We start from the raw sequence: 20,053 nt of genomic DNA, 5'->3' as shown, positions 1-20,053 counted from the left end.
AGATCAGTCAGTCAATGTTTCCTTTAAAAATGTGCGCTCTAAAATCTGTTCTTTTGCATCTGCCTTATTACGCTCATTGTAATGTTTTCAAGGTTCACTCATGTAACATGTTCCAGAATTTTTTTCGTTTTAAGGCTATTCTGAATAACCAGTTATATGGATATATTCCATTTTTTGTTTATACATTTTTCTGTTGGTGGACATTGGACTTATTTTACTTGCTGACTGTTGTCAGTAATGCTGCTGTGAGCACTGGGGTAGAAATCTCTTGAGTATATATTTTCATTTCTTCTGGGCCTGTATCTGAAAGTGGAATCGCTGGGTCATGTAGTAATTCTATGTTTAACTTTCTGAGAAAACACCACATTGTTTTCCACAACACTGTGCGATTATACATTCCCATTAGCAGTGCACAGGACTTGCAGTTTCTCCATAGCCTCCCCAAGACTGTCTGTTGTTTTGATAATAGCCATCCCTATGGGTGAGAAGTAGTATTGTATCTGGGTTTTCATCTGCATTTCCCCAATGATTGTTGATATTGAGCATCTTTTTGTGTACCTGTTGGCTTTCTGCATATCCTTGGAGAAATGGCTATTCAAGTCTTTTACTCATTTTTTAATTTTGTTCTAGTTCCTTGTATATTCTGGGTATCAATCCCCTGATAAATGATTTACAGTTCTCTTTGTGTGTATTATCTTAAGTATTTTGATAAATGTGCAAAAGTTTTTAATTTTTATGGAGTATAATTTTTTTCTGTTGTCCATAATTTTGTCATGATAAGAAATCATTGCCTAAGGCAGAGACAGGAAGCTCTGTGCCAGTGTTTTCTTCTAAGAGTTGTATGGTTTCAGCTCTTGGATCTGTCTGGTCTTTGATCTGTTTTGAGTTAATTTTCAATGTGGTATGAGGTAAGAGTCCTGTTTCATTGTTCTGCATGTAGACAGCTGTTTTTTTTTTTTTTCCTAGTACTATTTATTGAAGATACTTTTAGAAATAGTGGTGAGTGTTAAGCAGATTGGGATGCCCTCATCCTGTATCATCTGAGTGCCTGGGATTGGGTCCTGGCTCCACTCACTCTTGATTCCAGATTCCTGCTGATTTGTACCCTGAGAGGCAGCAGGTGATGGCTGGTGTAGTTGGGCCCTGCCTCCAAGATTGCATTCCGAGCTCCTGGCTTCAGGCCCAGCCCTAGCTGTTGTGGGTATTTGGGAATTGAATCAGTGAGAGGGAGATCTGTCTCCCTTTCAGAAAATAAAAATTCAAGAATATGTAAAAATATAGTTTGTTTTTTAGGTAAAAATCTATTTTAAAAAGTAAACTTTAAACTTTGTAGGACCCCAGGCCTGTAGGGTACCTTGCTTGCTTGGAGATTCCTGGCTTTTAGGAGCAAGAATAAAAAATCAAGTCCTCTTTTCACTTAGGATTTAAGCAACAAAAATGCATACAAGTATGTTTAGTTTAATAAAACAACAGAAATGTTGGGCTGTGAGTAAAATTAAACCAGATTGGAAGGAAAACCTTATTGTGGAATGAGAAACAGTTACAAATAACGTCTGGAATAGATTTATCTAGGATTATACCCTTGATTGTGTTAAAATTTTTTCAGCCTGGAGTTTTGCTGTATTTTTCCCATTTTTAAGCTACACCTTGTAGTATTTTTTCCAGTGAGGGTGGATTTACCAGATAGACATCAGGAAATGCAAACAGATAAAATCTTGGATAGTCCCACCCCTTGCCTGTTTGTGACCGATTTCAGCCACTGTTTTCTGTCGCGTAGATCTAATCCTGGAATCAGCATTTTATAAGTTCTTTGGCAAAAGAGAAGCACTAGTGTGCAGAAAATCTTTGCTCTCTTGCCTTGTTTTGAGTCTTTGCTGTTTCTGAGGTTACCAAGTATCTGTGTCATCACTACAACTTGATTTGAAATCTGGGTTCTCACTGTGCAGAGAAGTCCCCTGGCTTCAGTCAAGGGGCTTTATTAGTTTGCATCTTGAATTTTTGCCAACATCCGTTTTTGAGATTCACAGCAGTTTTGTCGCTTCTGTTTTACCGTATGCTTTTAAAAGTGGCTTCCAGGGACTTTGTGTCCAAGTAAGAAGACTTCAGACTTCAGGTGGAGAGGCTTATCCCTGAACTCACCGAGTCTCACATAGATGTCTCAAGTACTGTGGAACTTAGTGCTCCCAGGCGGTGGCGACATGTTGCTGTCCCACAGATGGACTGATTCATACCCAGAAGTCTGTTAAGTGTAGATTGGTTATGATATATTTATGAGCCCCGTCTTGATTGAAATTGGACAGGATACTTCTTTAAAAAAAATTTGGCCTTGGCCACTGGCTTAAATCCATAAAGCCAAGATTCCTTGCTTTTAAGATGTGTCCTTGCCGCTGGTATGTTGATGGTTTTATTAAGTGTTAACCACTAAACGATTATTCTTTTAGGTGAATGGAAGAGAATCAGAAGAGGAGAATCTCAATAAATCTGAAATAAGTCAAGTGTTCGAGATCGCGCTTAAACGGAACTTGCCTGTGAATTTTGAGGTAAGTTTATTTTACACGTAGCACTTTATATTACAGAATCCTGTTAGCATCCATCCTAGCAATGAGTTTCTTTGCTAAATAACATTGAAGCACGATGAGAATAAAAGTTTTACTTGGGAGTCTTGTGTCGGGGCGTAGCGGGTAAGGCTGCTGCCTTTGATGCCAGCATCTGTTATGGGCACCAGTTTCTGTGCTGGCTGCTTTGTTTCTCATCCAGCTCCCTGCTAAAGACCTGGGAAGGCAATGGAAGACGGCCCTGGTGCTTGGGTCCCTGCACTCAACGTGGGAGACCCGGATGAATTTGCTGGTTTAGCCCTGGCTTTTGCTACCATCTGGGACGTGAACCAGAAGATGGAAGATCTGTGTCCCTCTTTCTTTCTGTAACTCTTTCAAATAAATAAATCTTTTAAAAAGAATAAAATTCTAGACGCCCTTGGTTTAGGAGCACTCTGGGTCTCTAGCTGAGCTGTGAGCGGCTCTGCCTGACCTTCCTGAGGTGCTTGGTTCAGCTCCTGAATGTGAGTCCGGGGCTTTCATCAGTCCCCACAGCATTGACAATCTAAGTGTTCCCCGAAAATCTTGTCAGTAATTTGGAAAGAGTGTAGGTGGGAGTCATAGTGCCGTGTCTCTCCCTCATGTGTTGCTGAAATCTAAAAATAATAATTAGTGAGCTATTTGCTCAACATGGAAAATAAGTTGCATTTAATCTGTTTCCCTCAAAGACAGCATGATCCATCCAGACTAGGAACGAGGTGGTTTTAGAGTTTCCCTACTCGGCAGACTCTAAGAGCCCACCCATTAGAAGTTTGTTTCCTATAAAATACTTGGGTTTTGTAGCTTTGTTGTTGCAGTTACAGGTGACACCCAGATTTCATGCCCAGCTGTCATAAAGTGAGGACTTTTCCTTACTATGTGTTAGCGCCCTGAGCTCGCCTCAGATTCAGTCCTTGGTCCTTTCACCAAGGACTGGGACTTTCGCCGACCATCTGCCATGCTTCCCTGCGTACCAGGTCAGGGGTGGGCTGTAGAGTTGCACTGGGCCACTGCCTAGCAGGTAAGACCAGGTTGATAGTGTTCCCTCTGGGCTGCGGAGTCTCCTCACAGGTCTAGAGCTGGCATCTTGTCCCCTGGTGCGTGGCTCTCCCAACCTGGCTCCCTCTTGGGACATAGTGGGGGAGGATGGAGCCGAGGGCAGTCTGGACTGACAGGCAGGGCTGCTTGTCAGTTGGGAATGAAAGGGGTGCTGTACCCTGAGAAGTTGTGGGACCTCTGTGGGCATCTGTTGTTGAAAAGGGAAGACGTGCTGCTTTTGCCCCGTTAGAGCTTTACTGTGGCACCAGGGGTGCTGAGACTGAAGAGTGGGGGTGCCTGGCGGCTGCCCAGACCCTGACCTCTGTGAAGCCTGTCACCCACTGGCTTGCTGCCCCGGGAGTCAGTATAGCCTGCAACCCTTTTTTAAAAATTTTTATTTATTTGACAGGTAGAGTCATAGACAGAGAGAGAGCAAAAAAAAAGGTCTTCCGTTGGTTCACCCCCCAAATGGCCGCTACGGCTGGCGCTGCACCAATCCGAAGCCAGGAGCCAGGTGCTTCCTCCTGGTCTCCCATGGGGTGCAGGGTCCAAGCACTTGGGCCATCCTCCACTGCCCTCCCAGGCCACAGCAGAGAGCTGGACTGGAAGAGGAGCAACCGGGACAGAACCAGCACCCATAAGGGATGCAGGCGGAGGATTAACCAAGTGAGCCACGGCGCCGGCTCCTAACCTGCATCCTTAATAAGAGCTTCCCATTGATGTTTTTGCTCTGTGGGACATTACAGTCAGATTTCTTTCTTTCCCCTTCCACTTTTGTTTAGATTTCAGATTTGGCTTCCAGGGATACGCGACATGCAATACTTAGCAGGGAATTGTCAAGTAGTCACATTAGGAGAAGTTGTTGGAGCGCCCTCTGGTGGTGAATATCTTTAAAATAAAAGTTTTAAACATTGCAGGGGTGGGTGGTAGCATTGAGTTTGAGCGTGTGAATCCTTACGTTAAATAACATACCAGAGGTTCACATTTGTTTCTGTTATTAGACTGAGTAAGGGCTTTCTTTCTGTTGCATATGGAAGATTACCTGCCAATCTTAAGTAATTGTATATTCAGGGAAGACTTATTAAATAGACTTAACCAAAGTAGTTAATTTTTTACTGGTTTTTGGTAATAAAATCTGTCACATAGGAAGCTGGGCTAGATGTTTAATAATAGACAAGAGTCATTTGTATGTACAGTCTTTTAGAAAAATGTGTACAGGTTGGCCTTTTTAAAAAAATTTAATTATTTGTTTGAAAAGCAAAAGTGACAGAGAAAGATCTTCCATCTGCTGTGTTCCTAAGTGCCTGCAAGGGTCCAGATTAAGCCAAGCCAAAGCCAGGAGCTCCATCTGGGTTTCCTACATGGGTGGCAGGAACCTAAGTAATTTGGGCCCTCCTCTGCTTCATAGGGGTGTTAGCAAGAAACTGGATCGGAAGCAGAGACGGGACTCAGACCTGGACACTCTGGTATGGGATGTGGGCTTCCCAGTTGGTGGCTTAACCTGCTGTACCACAGTGCATACTCCTAAAGTATGGCTTTTGATAAATCTTAGTTTTAGTTAGAAAGTGTCATGATCCTACCAGATAGGGTCCAAGTCCAGCTCCCAGTTTAGACTGGTGGGCTCTAGGTGGGAGTGGACAAGGACAGTTGTTGCTACAGATACCGGTGACCTGGATAAAGCTCCTGGCTCATGGCTTTGGCCTGGCTTAGCCCTGGCTGTTGCTGCCATTTGCAGTGAGCTGTCAGTAGCTGCCTTGTGCATCTCCAGTCTAATGTGAATCCATGGAAAACACTGTTCAGGAAATGAGTGTTCCAGAATCTAGGCCCTGGGGTAGGGAGCACCTGGGGACATTCTGTAAAACCTTTCCGTGGGTTCCTGTGTGGGCTAGGTCCTTCTCAGTGCCCCTTCTCCCTTGTAAGGGGCGCAGGCCCTATGGTGAGACCCGTCTTGGCCTCAAGCCCTGCACAGCTGTCTCTGGGCTCACTTCCCTTTCCAAGCCATTTTTAAACTTTTTATTTTAAAAAATTCTGAACTTACAGAAAAGTTGCAAGAATAGGACAGTGAATTTGTCCTTCACTTAGACTCACCAGCAGGCCACATCTTTGCTTTTTATTTTTCTATGAATGTGCATATTAAGTTCTATTTTTTGCTTTTGTTGAAACATTTAAAAGTAAGAGTTCTCATACCCTTTGACTCCTAGTATTTCATCATGTATCTTGTTTTTTAAAATATATTTTTATTTTTAATGGGCACATAGTATTTATACAAATTTTTGGGTGGGGTACAGTGTGGCATTTTGGTATGTTTATTCATCGCATAGTGATCATATCAAGTAATTCTTTCAGTGTGTATCTCTAAAGAGGAAGGACACTCTTTTTTTTTTTTTTTTTTTTTTTTTTTTTGACAGGCAGAGTGGACAGTGAGAGAGAGACAGAGAGAAAGGGCTTCCTTTTGCCGTTGGTTCACCCTCCAATGGCCGCAGTGGCCAGTGCGCTGCGGCCTGCGCATCGCGCTGATCTGAAGCCAGGAGCCAGGTGCTTCTCCTGGTCTCCCGTGCGGGTGCAGGGCCCAAGCACTTGGGCCATCCTCCACTGCACTCCCTGGCCACAGCAGAGAGCTGGCCTGGAAGAGGGGCTACCGGGACAGAATCCGGCGCCCCAACCAGGACATTCTTTTAAGTAACCACAATCTAATTATTGAATAGAGAAAATTTGGTATTGCAGTGTTACCTGATTTACTTTCTATATTCATATTTTGCTAATCGTCTAAATGATTCCTTTTATAGGAATCTTTGCCCTTTTCTCATGTCCATGACAGAATCAAGGTTTGCTTTCATAGTTGACCTGTCGATCACCCTGTTGAGTTCCTTAGCCTTTCTTTGTATTTCTTGTCATTGACAGATTTGGAGATCAGTTATTTTGTTTCCATGGCCCTCCATTTGGGTGTGTGTGCCTGTTTCCTCATGATTAGATTTGGGTTATGTGGTTTTTAGCAAGATCACCAACGTTGGTCTTTCCTCAGAGTATCTCGTGATCTGTTCATTCCAGTGTTGGTGAAGTGACCTTTGTCCATTATTTTCACTGGTCTGCATGTGATGGTCTCCACTCTAAGGAGACTTCTTCCCCCATGGTAATTCACCTGTAACCTGCAGGTTACAGGTGAATTCACCTGTAACGCACTGGTTCTGCCTTCACACAGCTTGCGGTCATTGGTGGTTCTGGCCAGCGTTGATCATCACTGTAGTGAAGGTCAAAAATGATTCTGTGCTTTCTGTGCTGGCATTCTAGGGTAAAGAAAAAACTTTTCTTTATATCCCCTCCTATAGTATTTTCATGTATAGCAGTATAGATGCATTGCTTTTTAAAAAAAAAAATTTTTTTTATTGGAGTTGAGGGGAAGGGAGATGAGGGAGGGGTAGAGAGAACACAGGGGCCAACATGTGGCGCCGCCTTTGACAACAGCATCCCATATGGGCCTCAATTTGAGTCCAGGCTGTTCCACTTCCAATCCAACTCCTTGCTAATGGCCTTTGAAAAGCAGCAGATGATGACCCAAGTGTTTGGGCCCTGTACTCATGTGGGAGACCCAGATGTAACTCTTGGCTCTTGGCTCCTGGCTCTATCTTGGCCCAGCCATGGCTATTGTGGCAATCTAGGGAGTGAACTAGCAGGTAGGAGATCTCTGTCTCTGTCTGTCTCTCTGTTTTTCTGTCTATAACTCTGACTTCCAAATAAGTAAATTTTAAGAGAGAGACTACATGCCTGCGCCTGAGAGAGTCATTCTCTCCCCACCCCCTCTTCTCCCATCTGCTGATTGATTCCCCAAATGCCTGCCATGGCTGGTGCCAGGTTGGGAGCCAAAGCCAGAAACACCATCCTGGTCTCTGGCTTGGGCGACAGTGGCCCAAGTACTTGAGCCGTCTTCTGCTGCCTTCCCAGCAGCATTAACTGGATGAAGAAGTGGAGCAGCCGAGACTTGAACCAGCACCAGTGTGGGATGCTGGTTTGCAAGTGGCCACTTAACTTGCTAGACCAGTTTTGGCTCCTGTGATATATTTTGAAATAATTTTTATGTGACCTGTGAAGTAAGGGTTGAGGTTTTCTTGTTTGTATTTGACTAATTATTCCCGTGCAGTATATTGACACTCTTTTCCTTTTTAAATTTCCTTTATACCTCCACTCTTCAGATTTGGGAAGCTATTTTACTTTTTAGTACAACACGTTGTTTCAGCCTTACATTGAATTTTTCCTGCTCCCGCTTTGGCCCCAGTGAAAATGGAAATTTCTGATAGAAACCATCTGAACCATTCCTCTAAGAAACCCTTCTAATGGGCATTGGTGCGTAGAGACAAGAAGACTTGTTGCTGTGGAACCGTCATTGCTTTAGGACCTTTTAGCAGATTGAGCTAGGAATTTGTGCATTTTACAAATTAGCACCACAGGGTTCCTCCTGTCATTCCATGTCTGAATCACTGTTTTCTCACATTAAGAAGCTGTCAGCATCCTCAGTCTATTTAAACACATCGTCAGCAGCAGAACGACTCTGTAGGGTTCACGACATCTTTACAGTGTTTTTTTTTAAAGATGTATTTTTTAATGATGTTATTTATTTATTTGAAAGAATTACACGGAGATTGAAGGAGAGGTAGAGAGGTGGTTTACTCCCCAATTGGCCATAATGGCTGGAGCTGCGCCGATCCGAAGCCAGGAGCCAGGAGCTTCTTCTGTGTCTCCCATGTGGGTGCAGGGGCCCAAGCACTTGGGCCATCTTCTACTGCTTTCCCAGGCCATAGCAGAAAGCTGGTTTGGAAGTGGAACAGCCGGGACTCAAACCAGTGCCCCTATGGGATGCTGGCACTGCAGGCGGTGGCTGTACCCTCTACGCCACAGCGCCAGCCCCTGCAATCCCTTCTATCTTTTCACTAAAAGTACTGTCATGAACGCATTATGTTCTGAAGTTACTTGTTTCTTTCCCAAACATGCTAACAGTCTACTGAAGTACGCTTTATATATAGTAAAATTTCCATGTCTTCAGTGTACAACACAATAAATTTTAATATTTACAAAACTATAATTCATACCTCAGATCCAAATATACAGCACTGCCATAATCTCTAAAAGTTTCCTTTGCCCCTGGAAAAGTTAACCCTGAACCAAAAGAAAATGCTTTCTGGGGGGCTGGTGCTGTGGCCTAGTAGGTGGGCCTCTACCTGCAGCACTGGTTCGAATACTGCCTGCTCCTTTTTTTTTTTTTTTTTTTTAAGATTTTATTTATTTATTTGAAAGGCAGGATTACAGACAGAGAGAAAGGTCCTCCATTCACTGGTTCACTCCTCGGATGGCCTGAACAGCCAGAGCTGAGCTGAACATAGGAGCCAGGAGCTTCCTCTGGGTCTCCTACATGGGTGCAGGGGCCCAAGCACTTGGGCCATCCTCCACTGTTTTCCTAGGCCACAGCAGAGAGCTGCATAGTAGGAGGAGTAGCCGGGACATGAACCGGCACCCATATGGGATTCCAGCGCTGCAGGTGCAAGCTTAGCCCCCTATACCACAGCACTGGCCTGGGCTGCTGGACTTCTAATCCAGCTCTCTGCTAATGGCCTGGGAGAGCAGTGGAAGATAGCCCAGGTGCTTGGGCCCCTGCACTCATGTAGGGGACCCAGAGGAGACTCCTGGCTCCTGGCTTTGGATCATCCCAGCTGTGTCTGCCTCTCAAGTAAATAAATCTATAAAAAAATGCTTTCTGAATTCTATCACTATGCATCAGTTTTCCTCATTCTTAGACCACAATACAATATGTGTGGTTTTGATATCTAGTTTCTTATGGACAATGTAGTTTTTGACACACACACACACACACACACACATATATATATATATCAGTAGTTTATTGCTGAGTAGTCTTCTGTGTCATGTAAATCAGTGTCACTTATACATTGTTTCCACTGTGAGGGCTGTTATGAATAAAGCTACTATGAGATTGTTATGTAAGTCTTATGTACACTGTATTTAGACTTGCTTTGTCACAGGATGAGTGTTTAATAAAAATTGCCCGTTTTCCAAAGTGATTGTGTACATTCCCACTAGCTGGTCCACATCCTTACCAACACTTGATATTGTCAGTCTTCCATTTTAGGTAATCCTGGAGTGTGTCTCTGTGTGTAGTATTTCACTCTGGCTTTAATTTGCATTTCTCGGGGCAGTGGGGCGGCGCTGTGACGTAGCAGGTTAGGCCACCATCTGCAGTGCTGACATCCCATATGGGTGCCAGTTCGAGTCCTGGCTGCTCCACTTCCAGTCTAGCTCTCTGCTGTGGCCTGGCAAAGCAGTACAAAGTGGCTCAAGTCCTTGGGCCCCTGCACCCGTGTGGTAGACTGGAAGAATCTCTAGGTCCTGGCCTCAGGTCGGCCCAGCTCTGGCCATTGCAGCCATTTCATTCAGGGAGTAAACTAGTGGATGCAAGACCCTCTGCCCCTGCCCCCAGCTCTCTCTGTGCCTCTGCCTCTCTCTGCCATTCAAAAAAATAAACAAATTCTTCTTTTTTTTAATTTGCACTTGATGACTAATGAAGATCACTTTTTTTTTTTTTTTTTTTTTTTTTTGAGGATGCCCAGGGCTTTATTTTGTAATGCAGAGGCCATACCGTGGCCCCAAACCCCACTTCCCACCCTGCACTTCTTAAATGTTTATCACTCTGGGAGACCCAGCAATCCCCTTCATGAGAAGATCACTTTTATATGCTTATTGACCATTTAGAGATCTTATTTTGTGAAGTACTTTTCAAATATTGCTGATTTTTTAAATGGAGTGGTTTGTCTTTTACTGTTGAGCTGTAGGAGTTCTTTATTCTGCGTCTCAATTCTTTGTCAGATACATATGTTCCAAATACTTTTAAAATAGTATTTCAATGAGCAACTAAAAAATTTTAAAAACTTTTGAGTAATTTCAGTTTTTTATTTATGATTGATGTCTTTTGTGTTCAGCTCTTTGCCACCCTTGTGGTCAGGAAGTTCTCTCCTGAAACTGTTAGTTTCTCGTTTTGATCTGTGATCCAGCACCAGTTGGTTTTTGTTAGTGGTGTAGGTAGGGGGCGTGGCTTTGCTTTGCTTGTGTGGATTTCTGATTGCTTCACTACCATTTTAAAAACAGATTTTCATTTGTTTGATGTGTTTGCTAAAAGTCACATGACCTCACATGCTTGGGCCTGTTCCTGTACTTTGTCCTACTGGTCTGTTTATCCTCACAGAATCCCATGGTGTCTTAGTTGCTGTAACTTTACAGGAAGCTGGTGGTGTTAAGTCTTCTATCTATTTTCTTTAGTAGAGTGCCATAGCTAATGTAGGTTAGATTCAGTTTTTATTTTCCTTTCATGTGATTAAGTAATCACTTTAATATTGTTAGGTTTCTGTTCATATTCAGTTTTCGGCTATTTCCTCTTCTTTGTTAACTTAGTTTCAGTTTTTTAATACATAAAGGACTAAGTGGTTGAAAAAAGTGGAAGCCATTCAAAAAGCTGTCTTCCCATCTCCCCCTGTATCTCGGTAGTCTCTCCCACCTGCTCATTTCACTGGTTTCTGCTTTTCTTCCTGTGTTCCGCTGTGCAGAAACAAGCTGTGCACACGTGTGTATTGATGGCTGTGTGTGCTTCTGTGTGCGTGCGTAATCAGCCTGTTCCTTTTTTAAAAAATGGTAGTCGTGCCTGTCCATAGTCTGGGTAATCTTTTCTTTCTCTGAGAGTTGATTTCATTTTCTCCAAATGGCTGCAATGGCCAAGGCTGGGCCTGGCCAGAACCAGGAGCTTCGTCTGGGTCTCCACATAGGCACTGGGACCCAAGCACTTGGGCCGTCCTCCACCACTTTCCCAGGTGCATTAGCAGGGAGCTGGATCCACACTGGAGCAGCTGAGACTTGAGCTGGAACCCATGTGGGATACAGCATTGCAGGCGGTGGCTTAACTGCCATGCCCACAGTGCTGGCCCACAGCCTGTTATTCTTACATTAAAGTGACCAACAGCTTGGTTCTTTTCACTTCATACTCATACGTGCTGGAATCCACACTTTATCATTGTCTAGAGATTCCTCTCATTCTTTTTTTTTTTTTTAATTTATTTATTTGAAAGGCAGAGTTATAGAGAGAAAGAGAGGGGTGTTCCATCCTCTGTTTCTTTCTTTCTTTCTTTTTTTTTTTTTTTGAGAGGCAGAGTGGATAGAGAGAGACAGAGAGAAAGGTCTTCCTTTTTTGCCGTTGGTTCACCCTCCAATGGCCGCCGCGGCCGGAGCATCTTGCTGATCCGAAGCCAGGAGCCAGGTGCTTCTCCTGGTCTCTCATGTGGGTGCAGGGCCCAAGCACTTGGGCCATCCTCCACTGCCTTCCCGGGCCATAGCAGAGAGCTGGCCTGGAAGAGGGGCAACCGGGATAGCATCCGGTGCCCCAACTGGGACTAGAACCCGGGGTGCCAGCGCTGCAAGGTGGAGGATTAGCCTGTTAAGCCAGGGCGCCGGCCAACCATCCTCTGTTTCATTCCCCAAATGGCCATATTGGCTAAGGCTGGGCCAGTCCTAAACCAAGAGCTTCTTCTGGGTCTCTCACTTGGGTATAGGGGCCAGGTAGTTGGAGCATCTACTGCTTTTCCCATACCAGGGAGCTGGATCAGAAGCGGGAGCACCTGGGACATGAACTGGCATCCACATGGGATGCCAACGTTGTAGGTGGTGGCTTTACCTGCTACACCACTCATTTAGCCCCTCATTATTTTATTTTTTTAAGATTTATTTATTTATTTGAAAGTGAGAGTTACACAGAGGAGAGGCAGAGAGAGAGGTCTTCCATCCGCTTGTTCACTTCCCAGTTGGCCGCAATGGCCGGAGCTGTGCCAATCCGAAGCCAAGAGCTTCTTCCAAGTCTCCCATGCGGGTGCAGGGGCCCAAGGACTTGGGCAATGTTCTACTGCTTTCCCAGGCCATAGCAGAGAGCTGGATCAGAAGTGGAGCAGCTGGGTCTTGAACCGGTGCCCTGTGGGATGTCGGCGCTTCAGGCCAGGGCATTAACCCACTGCGCAACAGTGCCGGCCCCAGCCCTGCATTCTTTTTTTAAAGATTTATTTATTTATTTGAAAGGCAGAGATAGAAGGAGAGAGGGAGAGGGAGATCTTCCATGTGCTGGTTCACTCCCCAAATGGCTGCAACAGCTGGGGCTGGGCCAGGCTGAAGTCAGGAGCTTTATCCAGGTCTCCCACGTGGGCACAGGGGCCTTTGGCCATCTTCTTCTGCTCTCCCAAGTGCATTAGCAGGGAGCCAGATTGGAAGTGGAGCTGCCGGGACTCAAACCAATACCTGTATGGGACGCCAGCACTGCAGGTGGAAGGTTAACCTTCTCCGCCACAGTGCCGGCCCCCATCATTTCTTTGTGACAGTTGATACCAGCCAATATTTAATTAACTCAGTCTTTTTTTTTTTTTTTAAATTTATTTATTCATTTGAAAGATTTACAGGAAGAGACAGAGTGATCTTTAATCCACTGGCTCATTCCCCAGATGGCCTTAAGAGTCAGGAACTTCATCCAGGTCTCCAACATGGGTGCAAGGGTCCAAGCACTTGGGCTATCTTCTGCTTTTCCAGGCTATTAACAGTGAGCTGGATTGGAATTGGAACAGCCAGGATTTGAACCGGTGCCCAAAAGGGATGCCGGTGCTGCAGACGGTGGCTTAACCTGTTGCACCACAGTGTTGGCTCTATACCTCTTGCCTGGAGGTATAGAACAAGTAATAAACTTGGACTCTTCATGCTGGGTTTTGCTGGGTCAGGTTCCTTTTCGCTAGTCACGGAGGAGCACGCTATACACATGACAGCCCGTGACTTGGGCTGAGTATATGGGTGTGAGTCATTCTATTTTTTTTGTTGTTTTTTTTGAGATTTGTTTATATTATCTTTCTATTTGACAGAGCTACAAAGAGAGGGAGGGACAAAGATCTTCCATCTGCTGGTTCAGTTCCCCAAACAATCAGGACAGTCGGGTCTGGGCCAGACCAAAGCCAGGAGCCAGGAACTCTGTCTCCATCTCCCACGTGAATGGCAGGGGCCCTAGCGCTTGAGTCGTCATCCACATGAGCAGAAAGATGAATGGGAAGTGGAGTTGGCAGAACTTGACCCGGCACTCCCATATAGAATGCCGGTAGCCTAACCAGTCACGCCACAACTACCATGTTGTTAGAGATGTACAGTTCATACAGATTTCCTACAACAGGTTCCCAGTGTGGTCATTTGGTCTGATTTGGTGAGTTATTTGGCTTGATCCTGACGTTTGAGCACTTGACACGCACCGGAACACACAGCTTGATGCATGCACCATGCAGAATGCCCGGCACTCACAAGGTGCTCATGTAAGTGTTTGCTCAAAGCAGGAATGCCAACACAGCCTAACAAGGGAGATTAAGAACTGGCCTTATTTCTCCAGTGATTGGATAGACCCCAGGCCGTGCCCGATTCTGACTATCAGAAGTCTGATTTGTGGAATAAAGCTTATTCAGCACATTGTAAATAACCTTTGTTGGAAATCCCACCTGCGGGGTAGAAGTCCACCCCTGCCTGCTCAGACTCTGGTGGGAAATGAATGATCAGAACTGCCCAGAGTTACTTGAGTGACTTCATCCCTGCTCACGGCACGGGATGAGAAGCCTGGAGAAGCTCAGGAGCACTCAGAGTAAACCCGCTGCAGGAGGAGCGCGTCAGCTCAGCATTTAAAAATCCAGCAGCAAAGAATGAATAATTGCTTGTGAGGCTCAATTATTAGTCATTAATTCTGATGGGAGTTGGTAGAAATGTCTCTGTACCCGCCTATCCTGGTCACATCAGACTCAGGACAGAAGCTAGTTTGAAAAGTAAAAAGAGGCTGGGGTTATGGCGCAGCAGGGTAAGCAGCCCCACCTGTGGGCACCGGTTTGAGTCCCAGCTGCTCCACTTACAATCCAGTTCTCTGCTGATGTGCCTGGGAAAGCAATGGAAAATGGCCCAAGTACTTAGGCCCCTGCACCCACATGGGAGACCCAGATGAAGCTCCTGGCTTCAGCCTGTCCCTGTCCCTGCTGTTGCGGCCATTTAGGGAGTGAACCAGCACATGGAAGGTGTATCTGTGTGGGTGTGTGTGTGTGTCTGCCTTTCAAACAAGTAAAATAAATCTTAAAAAATAGTAAGAAAGGGATGTAAAAGCATTCAACATCATCCCTGCCATTTTTCGTCAGTGTTCGTCTTCCTTTCATTCGGGGGTTCTGTGCTGGATGCTGCCCCCGTGCATCCTGGGAAGTGGGTGTGCCAAGCAGTGTGCCCAGAGGCTTTGAGCAGGTGTCTGTAGCGCTTTCACTCAGTCTTTCCCTCTGACACAGGTGGCTCGGGAGAGTGGCCCACCGCACATGAGGAACTTTGTGACCAAGGTCTCAGTTGGGGAGTTCGTGGGGGAAGGTGAAGGGAAGAGCAAGAAGATCTCCAAGAAGAATGCTGCCATAGCTGTTCTCGAGGAGCTGAAGAAGTTACCGCCCCTGCCTGCAGCTGAGCGCACGAGGCCCAGGCTCAAAAAGAAAACAAAGCCCCCCGGCCGGGTAGGAACCTTTCCAAACAGAGAGGGTGTTTTCTTTGCTTACAGGAGGTAGGCAGGCTTAGAAGGCTGAGTGCTGTCCCCAGGGTGAAAGGGGACAGATGGAAGATGTCACAAGCAAGGCCCGGTGCATCCTCTCCAGCCGCAGCACTTGAGCCTCGGAGTAGGTGGAGCTGAGGCCGCTGAGGCTGTGCTTAGAAGTCGCCTGTGCGTGTGCGCGTCTGCCAAGGAGCTCTGTAGCCCTCGCGGTCGCAGGGAGGTTCTGGGCGGGGCCTGCGTGCGGGGCCTGGGAGGGCTCCATGCCTGTGATCACTGCCCTGGAGGTTCTGAAGGTAGAGGGGGGGCTGGCAGGGTGTGGGAGGCTCGAGGTGGAGAGACATTTTACTGTGCACTTTTGCTTTTGGGTTTTTGGACCACGCTAACAGATGCATCAAAGCCTACTGACCCCTTCCTCACCCCAGGAAAGGAGTCAAGATTCCTTTTGGGGACCTTATGGGATGTTAGGGTTATTCTGTGGTGGTTTGCAGTGTTAAGATCCATATTCTTCCCCATATATATGGTTATTTTTTTTTTCCTTCCTGTCTTACTGTGTCCTGCAAACCACTGCTGTTCAGTGGAGTGGGTGAGTCTGTTCCTGGCCCGGGAAAGGAGCGTGGGAGTCTTCGGTTCTTCTTTCAGGGGATGTCAGCTTGGGGATCCTCTTGATTGGCTTCTGGACCTTGAGTTTTGTTAAGAAAGTGAGAAGCCCAACGTACAGACCTTTGAGGAGTTTTCAAAGCTTTTTTTTTTTTTTTTTTTTTTTTTTAAGTTGTTCCTGCCTCTTTCTGGCTGTGTGTTAATTTGTTACAGAAGCAGGCATTGCAGCAATGCTTGCCTCTTCACAGGGAAATGTTGTTGGTTACTAAGGCCTTAAAGTCACCTTAGAGTAATCATGGACAATGTGAAGCATCTTTCAGTTTTAAAGAAACTCGGAGACCTGAGCCATCGGCAGATGTGTACCCAGTGTCTACTCCGCTCTGTCCTGATCTCGGAGTTGGCCCTCTTTGACCCAGGTTTTCCTGTGATTAACAAGCACATCGTTCTGCCTTCCTTGTTTCTCAGCTGCAGACGAGCCCGGAGTATGGGCAGGGCATGAATCCCATCAGCAGACTGGCCCAGATCCAGCAGGCGAAGAAGGAGCGGGAGCCCGAGTACCTGCTGCTCACAGAGCGCGGCCTCCCACGCCGCAGAGAGTTCGTGATGCAGGTGGGTCTGCTGGGCTGGGCACTGCCCCGCTGCCTCTGACCGCGTCCAGTCCTGAAGTCTCTCAAGGTCTAGGGGCTGAACTGCCCCCCTAAGGAGACCGGGCCTGGTGGGCCCTGCTCTCCTGCCCGTGGTAGTTGCTTTGTGCTTACCACAAGCCCTGCTGTGGCGGCAGGTGAGGGTGGGTTTCGCCCCACCGAATGCTTTGCCTCGTTACTTCTCCTGTGAGTTTAGGGTGTCTTCAGAGTCAAGTCCTGCAGGCGATAGCCGAGGTTCTGTTCCTGCCCCTCCTCCTCGCTCAGTTTGGAATCCAGGTTGGCTCTTCCTGAGAGTGGGCGGGAGGATGCTCCAGCTCGGACGGAGTGTTTCTCCTTGTGCTTAACTTACTTAGCAGGTACCTCACCAGGCCGTGGGCTGTAGTTGGGATTTGAAGTTACGTTTTCTGGTGGCAATCAGGGTCTAGGAGTCCCACCTTAGTGGTTTCAGTTACCCAGTCATTCGCAGTCCAAAAGTACTACGTGAACAATCCCAGAAATAAGCAACTCAGCCCTTAACTTGCCGGTCTCGTGAGTGCGGTGATGAAGTCTTGTGCCGTCCCCATCGGGATGTGATTTGTCCTTCACCCGCGGACCCATGCTGTGGACGCCCCTGTTACTCGGCAGCCGTGTTGGTCACCAGATCGCTTGTGACGGTCTCTCAGTGCTTGTGTTCAGTAATCGCCAGAGTTGGTAGCGTCCGTGCCTTCAGGCATCCAACAGGAATCCTAGAAGCGACTCCTGCGGACAAGGGGGAGTGCTGCACTTCCTTCTTGGGAAGAGCCATGCCCAGTCCTGGGTGTCCCCCCGTCAGAAGTGAGGGAACAGTGAGGCGTGCTCTCTGCAAGAGGGAGCTGGAGTTCGCCAAGGGGCAGCGGCTGCCAGATGGCCAGGTTGGGATTTGGTGCCAGGATGCTCTGCGCAGGCCAGGTCAGGGTTTCCTGAACTTTGTCCTGTGAGGTCTGGGGCTGCCTGCGGCAGGGCCAGTGGGGAGGGGGCCAGGCGGGAGTGTGCTGGGGAGTGTTTACAGGGCGGCCCGTGGGGAAGGGGTTCGACAGGAAAGGTGTGTGTGCGTCTGTGCGTGCTGCAGTTCTAGTGATGGGGCAGATGCGCAGTGCACAGTTGACAAGGAATCCACCTGCTCGTTATTAAAATGTCACACACCTGTGACAGTCGGACAGCACGTGTCGTTTCGTCACTGTCTGCTCACCGAAGGGATTACTCACGTCGTTGACAAGTACATCGTTCAGATTGGAGACTTCCAGGTCCAGCACGAATATCGGCTAATACACACACATACACACACATACACACACACTGCCAAGAATGCTCCGTTGGGGGCTTTTGGAAGTGACACCTGTAATGGTGGAGTTGAGAGGAGATATGCAGTAGCTGACCTCATGGAATACTCCCATGATGTAGACATGTACAGATCATGAGAGCACAAATAATTCTATGAGAAATTATGTGAGATGTACAGTGGTGCCTTTGAGTATTTCTTGCCTCTGTTAAAATCATTTCATTTGGGGGCCGGCGCTATGGCACAGTAGGTTAATCCTCCGCCTGCGGCACCACCATCCCATATGGGCACTGGTTCTAGTCCCTGCTGCTCCTCTTCCAATCCAGCTCTCTGCTATGGTCCGGGAAAGCAGTAGAAGATGGCCCAAGTCCTTGGGCCCCTGCATCTGTGTGGGGGACGAGGAAGAAGCATCTGGCTCCTGGCTCCTGATCAGCGCAGCTCTGGCTGTTGCGGCCATTTGCGAGTGAACCAATGGACAGAAGACCTTTCTCTCTGTTTCTCCCTCTCACTGTCTGTAACTCTACCTCTCAGATAAATAAATAAAATCTTTTAAAAATAACTTAATTTGTAAGCTTATGTAAATTTATGTTTAATAATGGCTGTATTTAACAGCCAGCTTTACAAATTCCTGAATATTTTAAAATCCACTATGGCAGGGGCCAGTGTGTAAAGCTACCGCCTGCAACACCAGCACCCCATGCTGTTCCATGGGGACTAGTGTGAGTCTGAGCTGCTCCTCTTAGGATCCAGCTCTCTGTTAATGGCCTGAGAGAAGCAACAGGATAGTGTTTGGGTCCCTGCCACCTGCACGGGAGATCTCAGTGAAGCGTCTGGTTTCAGCTTGGCTCAGCGCTTGTTGTCACAGCCATCTGGAAAGTGAATCAGCGGATGGAAGATCTCTCTCTGTCTCTCCCTTTCTCTCTATAACTCTGTCTTTCAAATAAATCTTTAAAATATGAAGAAATTAAAATGAGCTCTGTCAGACCACTGAGGCACTCGTGTTAAAGCCACCGAGCTTCCAACCAGGCTGGTTTCCTGCGTGTTTAAGCGCTGGTGTGTGTGTTGACTGTTTGTGCAGGTGAAGGTTGGAAACCACACTGCAGAGGGAACAGGCACCAATAAGAAAGTGGCCAAACGCAACGCTGCTGAGAACATGTTGGAGATCCTGGGTTTCAAAGTTCCACAGGCACAGCCCACGAAGCCGGCGCTCAAGTCAGAGGAAAAGGTGACTGCTCAGGGGCTTCCTGTCCCAAGGTGGCCTCCCGGCTGCACCCTCGGCACTTCAGGGCGAGACTTGCTCCTCCAGCCAGCGACGCAGCTCTGCCCGGCAGAGGCTGGCGTTCGGGTCACTGTGACGTGCTCAGAGAGGACCTGCGTGTCCAGTGGCTCCAGGTGCCGCTGTGGGTTCGCTCATGCTTGCTCTCGTATCTTTGTGACCTGGGATGCTTTGCTCCTCCGTTTGAAGTTAACAGTATGATTCTGTCCCTTGTGCTCTTACGATGAAGCACGCATGGAAATTCACACGTGTGAGTCTGGTTAGTTGTCGAGCAGGCTGCGCTCTTCCTGGAAGTTAGGTGGTGGACGTTAGGGTCTGCCCAGATCTGGCGCAGAGTGATACGGGATTTTGTTTTTCTCCACTGGATCTGCCAAGAATGCTCCGTGGGGATGTAGTGAAGCCCCTGGGGACCGCATTTCCTGCCCCTGAGTTACGCTGTCAGGACAAGCTTGAGAACAGGACTGATTGGTTCACATCTGCTGGTCCTGATGACGGTGACGCATGGCATCAGGCTAATAACGGGGACTCCAGACACTGCGGAGTCTGCATCGACCCTGGGCCTGGCTCTTGGTTCTCATGCCACAGCTTTAGACTTGGGCCCTCGGGGGCTTCCTTTCCTCCCCGTAGGGAGACTCACGTTGGATGCAGCTCTTATGCCGCCCTGTTTGATTGGATATTCGGCCCAGGAATAGTCTTGACTTGTTTAGCTCCCATCTAAAGGCCTCTATCCTGCCTTGGTGTGCTCCGCCCGGCTGCACCCCTGCTCCCTCTGGCCACATGTCACTCTCTCTCGCCCCAACACACATGCACATGCTTCCTGTGTGTGCCTTCACAAGTGAGGTGGACACACTGGTGGCCGGGAGGGACAGGAAGGGCAACTTTGGGTAGGGGAGGGTTTTTCTGTTGATTGCTGGTTGAAGTTTGTTACTTGGCAGGAGCTAATCTTTCAACGATTTGATTTATGTTCATGCCCCTCTCCCTTTTTTTTTTTTTTTTTTTTTT

The 20,053-nt window shown here is 47.2% G+C and overlaps 1 protein-coding gene across 5 annotated transcripts in view; it reads left to right on the top strand.

The window, feature by feature from the left end:
- STAU1 (staufen double-stranded RNA binding protein 1) overlaps window positions 1-20,053 on the top strand; it is a 69,969-nt gene that overhangs the window by 44,473 nt on the left and 5,443 nt on the right. For 4 of the 5 annotated variants that reach the window (XM_062204332.1, XM_062204330.1, XM_062204333.1 and 1 more), the window contains 4 exons: window positions 2,442-2,540; window positions 14,972-15,202; window positions 16,300-16,443; window positions 18,854-19,000. In XM_062204332.1, the coding sequence (XP_062060316.1) occupies window positions 2,442-2,540; window positions 14,972-15,202; window positions 16,300-16,443; window positions 18,854-19,000 (621 nt within the window). The remainder of the gene's footprint in view (window positions 1-2,441; window positions 2,541-14,971; window positions 15,203-16,299; window positions 16,444-18,853; window positions 19,001-20,053) is intronic. The other variant, XM_062204331.1, reaches the window with a different exon arrangement.

This window comes from Lepus europaeus, chromosome 10 (assembly GCF_033115175.1).
Source record: "Lepus europaeus isolate LE1 chromosome 10, mLepTim1.pri, whole genome shotgun sequence".
NCBI lineage: Eukaryota > Metazoa > Chordata > Mammalia > Lagomorpha > Leporidae > Lepus > Lepus europaeus.
Note: the sequence above shows the minus strand (reverse complement) of the source record. Positions and strands in the feature narration are given on the sequence as shown.